The sequence below is a fragment of the Ceratosolen solmsi genome, unplaced genomic scaffold (assembly GCF_000503995.2).
Source record: "Ceratosolen solmsi marchali unplaced genomic scaffold, CerSol_1.0 scaffold56, whole genome shotgun sequence".
Lineage (NCBI taxonomy): Eukaryota > Metazoa > Arthropoda > Insecta > Hymenoptera > Agaonidae > Ceratosolen > Ceratosolen solmsi.
Window position 1 is genome coordinate 4,081,678 of NW_011948425.1, and position 8,350 is coordinate 4,090,027.

Here is an 8,350-nt window from a genome sequence, read left to right on the forward strand (position 1 = left end):
ACAAAGCCGTTATTTATAGAAATAAATTGCCTTCCTCTATTAAATACCCTGACAACTGAAAATAATCAATTGATTCACTTTTAATTCATTTATTCTCTTTAGAGCTGGAATGTCTGTCTGTTCGGCAGTCGGTGCAATGTTAATTGGGTTGCTTTTATCTTTCTCTTCCCTTTATCATTCCTAATGCTTAAGAAGCTTGACTCCCCTCTGACATTTTTCGCAAACTTAGATAAGGCTTTTTCATTAAACCAAAACAAAAACAAACAAATAAAAAAAAAAAAAAAAAAAATACAAAATACAAAAAATACAAAAAAAAAAGGCCCGCCATCGGAAGATTATTATACGCGTAAGTACGTTTAGTCGCAAAACTTACTACTTCTCGCGTCCGTTCAATTAGCCGCGCTATTTATTTATCGCCTTACAAATAAGTAATTCTCGTGCGAAGAAAGAGTAAGAGAGAAAAGGTACCTAGGAATTTGTCAATTTGTTTAATAAATCGTTATTTACAATATCTTACAAAGAAAGCTGCTACATTCCTCTTCTTCGTTCTTTTCTTTCCTCGTTACTTTTTTTTTCTTTCTTTTTTTTTTCATCTCCTTTATTTTGTACAAAATCACAACGGACATTTTTTTTTTTTTTTTTTTGCTCGAGTTGCTTGATACCGTAATAGCTTTTGTTTATATAATAACACCTACGTTAACAAAATATTATACATTGTACAAGGGGGTGCAACTCGACAGAACTCTTCAGTCTCTTCCGACGGCTTTCCTTCCTCTATTTTTGACTTTAAGAATTGCACTGAATCTTTCCATCACATCCGAAGTTTTAAGAAAACGAATAAACTCAAGCTTCCCGTGGATAATAGAATAATTGTAGATAAAGCGAGCGAGCCATGAAACATGCGGAAAATGCCAAAGAGGGCGCAACTCTAATATTCTTTCCCACTCTCACTTTCTTTCTTTCTTTCTTTCTTGCATCCGTCCTTCCTTCCTTCTTCCTTCCTTCATCCTTCCTTCCCTTCATTATTTATTCATTAAGTTATTTGTTTTTTTCTTTCTTTCTTTCTTTTAATCTGTCAGTAGTCGTCGATTATAATACAACGAAAACGGCCTTGCAATCTGCGAGTGAATATGGTAGGACGAGAGGGGCGTTTTATGCACGGAAGGGGCTAATTTACACGCGCATTGTGCTGGTTTGATTTGCTGATTTTAATAAGGTAAAAAAAAAAAAAAAAAAATAAAGTAAAAAAAAAAAATTAAAAAATAATAATAAAATAGGAAAAAAATTAAAAAAAAAAACAACTTTTTTTTTTTTATCATTTGTACAATATACAATTGAGTTCAAACACGCTCGAACATGCCACGAACGGTGGCTGCGTATTATTCTGGAAGTTTGTAAAAATCGGTTACCGAATTTATTATTTCCATATTTTCCGAAAGCTCAATATTTTACAATTCTCAAGTGAGATGAGTACCGAATGGGCAAATCATATGGATACCTTTAATAATTAGGTTCGGGCAGCTGTATCGAAACGTAACTCATATTTCATAAATTTAAGTAATTAGTAATTATTATAATACACAATATTCACAGAGTCCGTTAAAAAAGAAGGTAGGGGATTTTTTTTAATAATTTTTTTTTTCGTGGAAAATAAAATAACCGTTGAATTTGCGGCTCCTCGCGATTGGTGTGAGGGGGTCACGTCGTTTCTATACACATTTTATTATTTATATCACAATTTACAAAATTCGAGGACTTTTTTTTTCTTTTTAATTAATAGGATAAAATTAACTGAAAAATGGCAGGGACGTTGCACATGTAAAAAATGCTTTCTTGCGGTTCTCACTCGAGCACGTATAAAATCAAGGAGAACGTTTACTGAATATCGTAGTCCCGCCTACTTTGTTGGATTTTCGTTATCATTTTCACCGAGGAGTTACCGTTTGTTTTGTTTTCGGGTCGACCTGTCTGTTAAGCACAGTCAAAGCGTACCAAATCTATAAAGTACCACAATTTGCATTTTATGCAGATATTGGGAAGTACGAACAAGTCTTGTCAACGAACAAAAAAATGCCTTCACTTCCAGATTTGTATACATCACTTACGTAACATTTCCTTACTTGAAAACGAATGAATATCGGATTCGTACAAACCGTTTCAACGCAATGTGTCTTGGGTTAAATTTCCAGTCGGATTGGGGCTGTTCTGGACTTTGCTCCCATGTCAAACACTATACTTAAACTTTAAAGATACTAAATACCATTAACGCTTTATCATTGGCAATAAAAACCAAACCGTAATGTTCACATCATTAAAACAAATCATTGGCAATTAACGATTGTAAAAGAAAAAACTCCAAGCTGCATTTTTAACATCGTGTGCCAATTATGAAATCAATTAAAAGAAATCAATTCGACAATTGTTAATAGTATTCAGTACTTTTAATCTGTACCAAATTTGTTCTATTTGCGGAAACTGTACGCAAAAATTCTGCTACTCTCATGCAGAAGCAGGACATTTCACATACAAAACGTACATCATATGTCGGATCATCATACAACGATAAATGCATGCAGCACTAAGATCTATACTAGCTGTTAATTATCTTTTAAACTGAGGCAGCAGCAGCAGCAGCAGCAGCAGCAGCAGCAGCAGCATCAGCAGCAGCAGCAGCAGCAGCAGCGCGCTCTTACTTTGCCTGCCTTCGGTATTTCTTTTCGATTCCTATTACTTTTATCATCATGATCTATTTTCGAGAAATTAAAAGAAAACAAAAAAAAAAAAAAAAACAAAAAAAAAACAATCCATTATTGGCTTCTATCATCCGAGACGTTTGTCTGCATTTTTCTTTTGAATTTCTGACGTCGCATTGAATAGTCGTCGGCATTTGTATAATTTAAAACTTAAAACCTTGTAAGGATACTACAACCGTACCATCGATTTTAACACCTTATACAATAAACAACGAACATCTTGTTCACGTACGTATCGCCTAATTCAAAAAACTACATATCTGACACAAAAAAAAAGAAGAAAAAAAAGAAGAAAAAAAAACCAAAAGAAAAAAAAAAACAAAAAAAAAAAAAACAAAACCACAAGCTACTTGTTTTTTTTTCCAATATAACACATCAAGGTTTATCTGTGCATAATGCCTACGAGCACCTGGATCCACGATTCTACATAAATTGTTTGCTATGGCCTGTCGAACCTCGCGCCGACACCTTTGACATAACCAGACTAACCGGAGCTCGCGCTAACACGAGGTCAAGGAAAAAAGCTCAGCACAAACGGCGTCTGCGACATCAATCTTATGCGCCCGCTTGCCATTATAAACTTGTCGTACATAAAATATCGTGAATGATCGTGAATCGAGGCGCCAGCACAACGACAGGTTGCTCCACTCGTACAGACGTATTAATCATTGATCTTGGTTCGCGCCCGGAGCGATCGACTGATCAATTACAGTCAGTCGTCTAATGCCTGTTTTTCTTTATAAAACCTGTGTCGATTGTTGGGACGAGGTTGTGACGGATCCCGCGGTCGAGGCGGGCGGTCCAATGGGCCCGAGGTCGCTCGCCCCGGCTGAGACACCGGTACTGGCGGCACCCACTCCCATAGCGTTCGCAGTCTTCATGAAAAACTTCTCGAGCTTGACGATGATGTGCTTGCCGTAAGTGTACTTACGCAGGCTCGCGAGATACGGCCGAATCTTGTGCATGAGGATCTTGCGCTGGGCTGGCTCGGCCACGTCTATCATCTTTTGCACGACGTAATTGGCGTATTGGTCCTTCATCATTATGTTTAACGAACTGTCGACAGAAAGAAGGCGTTTTCAATAGATTCGACGCGCGTGGTTGGTTAGGGGGCGGAGGGCGGCGGTGGCGGGGGTAGGTAGGTAGAGATTTTGTTACCAAACCGGCGAGCCTCGGCTCGTTCGGATCAAGTCGATCGACTAATTTTTCCTTTCGCCGATCAAACCACGTGTAACGCGTCCTTACGATCTTTTTCCCCCCCCCCCTCCCCCCTCCCCCTCCCCCTTCCCACCCCCGCGGTCTAATGGTTTAACCAAACCATTTGATAAAGGGAGGATTTCGTTCCGAGCGCCGGGGCTTACCTGTCGTTGAAACCGCAGACCTCCTCGATCAGCACGGCTCTTTCCTGTCTGGTGGCATGAGTCACGCACTTCTCGACGACGTTGCTGGCGAATTTGTGCTGCGACAGGGTCAGGACTTTTCCACGCACGCTGTTTATGAGCTGGGCCTTGTCCTCGGGCTTGCCGTGCTCTACAAACGTCCGAACGAAAGCATTAGCAAGGTCGTTAGTGGGTTAGCCATAGCAGCCGTGCCATCCCCGGCGCCGATCGACTACACTCACCGAGCACGTGCTGTATGACGTAGTTGCCGTATTGGTCTTGTATAAGCTGGTCGGTCGCCGCGTGAAGCTCCTGGAGGATGCCCTGCGTCTGCTCGGGCGTGCAGTGCTCGAGGATGCGCTGAATGACTCGGCAGCCGTACGGGTGGGTGCTGAGCGAGTGCACCTGTCCTGCGAAGGCTCCGATGACAAACTGTAGCGCACGCGGCTCTACGCACTCGATGCACTTCTGCACCACGTGATTTCCGTTCTGATCCTTCACGCACTTGAGAACGTGGCCGTCGAGCTCGCGCACGATTTCCTGCTGCTGCTCCGGCCCAATTGACTCCAGGGCCTTTTGAATCACTCGGCAGCCGTACATTTGCAAGGCCAGCGGCAACACGTGCCCGCGCACCTGCGAATTGATCAATGCATGACGAGTTAAGACGTGTGCGCAACTTACACTCTCGGTCACCGCCCTTCGACTTCATGGCTATTACATTTCAGAAGGTTATTAAACGCAATCTCGATAGCTTAATCACTTCAAACGTGATCATTTGACACGCATTTATCATCATTTAATGGAAGTTATGGGGAGTCAGTCGTGCGGGATATTGAGTTTGGTTTAATTTTAAGGATCGGGACACGGCAATGGTACATCTTCACTCCTCAATGCCACGAATAACAGCTGAATAAACAACAGCAATAACCATGACAATGAGAGTGATAACAATAACAATAATAATGATAATGATAATGATAATGATAAGCATTAGTAGTAATAATAGTGATGATAGTGATGAGAGTGGCCGTAATTATTGGCGATTAGGGCGTACCTTTTGTGCCAGAGTCGACTTCTGTTCGGGTGTACCGAATTCGAAAAACTTTTGAATGACATAATTCCCAAAGACGTCGGTCATGAGAGAGTAAGCGGAAGCAAGAATCTCCTGGAACACGAGTTGCTTCTCGTTGGCCGAAGCTCGTTCCAGTTTTTGCTGAATGAAACGGGATCCGTGCTGATCCTGGCTAAACTCCACTATGTGATTAGCCAAGTCACGAAGTTGAAGGCTTGGGAATCTGCACGAAAAGATTATGAATTAATTGTAGCTTCGGCTAAAGGGTCTCGAACGACAATCATACGTCCGTCCGCGTTGGTATTTATCATTGCGCACGAAACGATTCGATGGCTCGAGTGATTGCCCATCGAGTTGTTTCGAGTGCGGTGAGCAGAAAAGGATGCCCTGGTTACAGTACTCCGCGGCAGTGCTTACCTGTTGTTCCTAAAGTCCTCGAGGAGGCGGGATCTACCACCGGTGCTCTTGTCGCCGCCGACGCCCGTGGTAGCACCCCGTCCGGGCTTACCCACGAGATTCGGGAAGAGGGAGCTGCTCGAACCGAAGACGCCGTTGGTCGTGAGGGCGGGCACGGCGCTGGTGCGGAACTTAGCCTCGGCCCCGGGAGCAGCCGAGACGCGATTCGCACCGCCGACGAGGCCGCCGAGGGAGCCGCCGATGGAGGGCGGCGGTGTCAAGGAGAGACCCAGGGGACTCGGGGAGGCCGTCACCGTGCCTGCGTCACACACACCTCGGAATTCAGTTTTTCAGTCAGCGTATGCCAAGATAATTATAGAAACTCCACGCTACTACCTTTCATTGTATGTTTACATGATTGTATGATTGTATGTTTATATGTTTGTATGATTGTAGGTTTGTATGTTTGTATGATTGTATGTATGTTTGTTCGTTGGTACGTTAGTTAGTTTGTTTGTGTTCGTTCGTTCGTTCGTTCGTTCGTTCGTTCGTTCGTTCGTTCGTTCGTTGGATGGTTGGTTGGTTGGTTGGTTGCTTGGTTGGTTGGTTGGTTCGTTGCTCGTGCTTATACGAGCGCGCGCATCCGCGGTTCAAGGCGAATTGGAATGGAGTGGAGTGGAGCGGGCCAGACGCGAGTAAGAGACCCACAGCCACTCCGGGACTCCCATTTCCCCCCTCACAATTGACGAGAGAAAATCTCAATAGGGATGATGTAGCGCTGCGGATGGCGCTTCACGTTCCGCGCCATCGCTTTTCTCCAAGAGCCTTTGCGCATCGGGCGTGCAAGAGGAAAACGCGTTGATGTTTGATTATTACTACGAGTCCGCGAGTAAATGGGAGGAGACTTTCTTTCATTCGTTTTAATGATTTTAATGATTTTAGGGCAATGATAAGGGGAGCTGCCGCCGCATCTGCTGCTTATTGATTGCGCTCGACTCTCCCCGTGGTGATACGAAGCGATGGAGCAACTAGACCGTGACTGTTTCGCTCTTACTGCAAATTGTAATGCCAAATTGTATAATGAGGCAGAGAGAGAAATAGCATGTCTTTCATTGCTTCAATTAGCGGCTAAATTGCAGATTGTCGTTCTAATTTTTTTTTTTTACAAAACAAACTTTCGTGAAACGTTCCCATGTAATAGGAAAACTGTAAATTACGTCGATGAAAAATTATTGCAAACGTTTATTTATCCTTGTCACTGTGTCGTAGGTGTTAGTGTTGTAGTTGTAGTTATGATTAGGAGAGTGTTTGGACATTTAGATATAATAAATAAGAAATGATAAATAAATGGATTTTTCAAACGTTATCATTAACGGTTCTTTTTCTTTTTGTCAACAAATTTCATTCTCTCCTATTTTTTTTTTCTTTTTTTTCTTTTTCTTTTTTTTCTTTCGAATCTCGAAATTCCACTTTGAGAACAGGCATCCGATTATTTATTTCTTTGGTATTTTCTCTTTATCTACGCATATTTATGAGTCAATAGGATAACTGTATTTTATGTACATGCTCGTATTCACACGAATATAAATATTTTATGATCATGGTGAATACGTTGGGCATGTATTTGTAAGTAAAATTTTTAAATAACATTTACCCTAGTGCGTCATTTAATTTGTAAAATGAGTTAATTTTCGGGTATAGTTGGAAAACAAAAAACAAAACAATATTTATGACCGCCAATGTATCGTTATGCATATGCGATTATATATTGCTTTTTACAGATTTACAGAGTGTCTATTTAACTTGAAAATTTATAACCTCAATTAAAAGTGGCATCCCATTACATAGAGTACAGTAGTAAATAATTATTCATTATTTAATTATTTATAAGTCTTAAAATTCGATAATTCGACAAAAAAAAAAAAAAAAATAAAAAAAGGCCTACTATTATTCGATGCTTTCCGAGTTAATATTCAAGAAAATTCGTGAATACGACGAATTAAGAAAATTTTCAACGTATTAGTCAAATTTATTGAAAAATTACTACCGTGCCAAGAGAATATTGCTAAAGTCAATAATTTTTCTAGATAGCAGACACTCTCATTTTAATATAAGCCAGAGATTATTTATAAATTATTGTAACGATAGGTTAAAAGAGAAAAAGAAAAAAAAAACAAGTAATTATTTCGTATTAAGAAAGTATTGGTTAATAAATTATATTTACATGAGTGAAGCATGAATATTTTGAATTATAGGGAAGAAATTTTAATTTTAGTAAAGGTCTTTAAAAACAGAGAGAGAAAAAAATTGTACATCACATCATTATGTCATCTGTGTGGATAATTATTAAAAGATAAAAGCAACGTTAACTGTAGACGCATTATTATTGCTTATTTTACAAGCAACGCAACAACAACAAATAATTACCGAGTACATTAATCGTTCGTAACGTAGTAAGAGATGACACATGCACAATAAAACAGACTAACGAAGTATCGTTGGGATTTCGTTAGTATTTCACAAGGTGCAATTGCTCTCGGCAATTCCTCGAGGTTTATGAAAAATGAAAATATCAAATCCATTTGTTTAACATAACGGGAGTTATTATTGATTAGAAAAAGAAAAAGGATCATGCCCTCACCAAGAGCGCCGTAGCTCTGCGGCCATTTTCCTCTGTTGTATTCTAAGCTGGGACTAAATGCAGATGTGTTTCTATCGAATGAATCCCTCCTACCAGTGGACGATGCTCC

The 8,350-nt window shown here is 40.4% G+C and overlaps 1 protein-coding gene across 3 annotated transcripts in view; it reads right to left on the reverse strand.

Moving 5' to 3' along the window:
* Positions 1-3,208: 3,208 nt before the first annotated feature.
* pum (pumilio) overlaps positions 3,209-8,350 on the reverse strand; it is a 37,847-nt gene continuing 32,705 nt past the window's right edge. The window contains exons 5-10 of one of the 3 annotated variants that reach the window (XM_011500388.1): positions 8,242-8,350; positions 5,622-5,919; positions 5,187-5,427; positions 4,375-4,765; positions 4,115-4,283; positions 3,209-3,809 (exon numbers count right to left, since the gene is read on the reverse strand). The exon at positions 8,242-8,350 is cut by the window's right edge and continues 11 nt beyond it. In XM_011500388.1, the coding sequence (XP_011498690.1) occupies positions 3,491-3,809; positions 4,115-4,283; positions 4,375-4,765; positions 5,187-5,427; positions 5,622-5,919; positions 8,242-8,350 (1,527 nt within the window). In that variant the 3' untranslated portion in view covers positions 3,209-3,490. Of the gene's footprint in view, positions 3,810-4,114; positions 4,284-4,374; positions 4,766-5,186; positions 5,428-5,621; positions 5,935-8,241 lie in introns of all 3 variants that reach the window. The other 2 variants (XM_011500387.1, XM_011500389.1) reach the window with 2 other exon arrangements.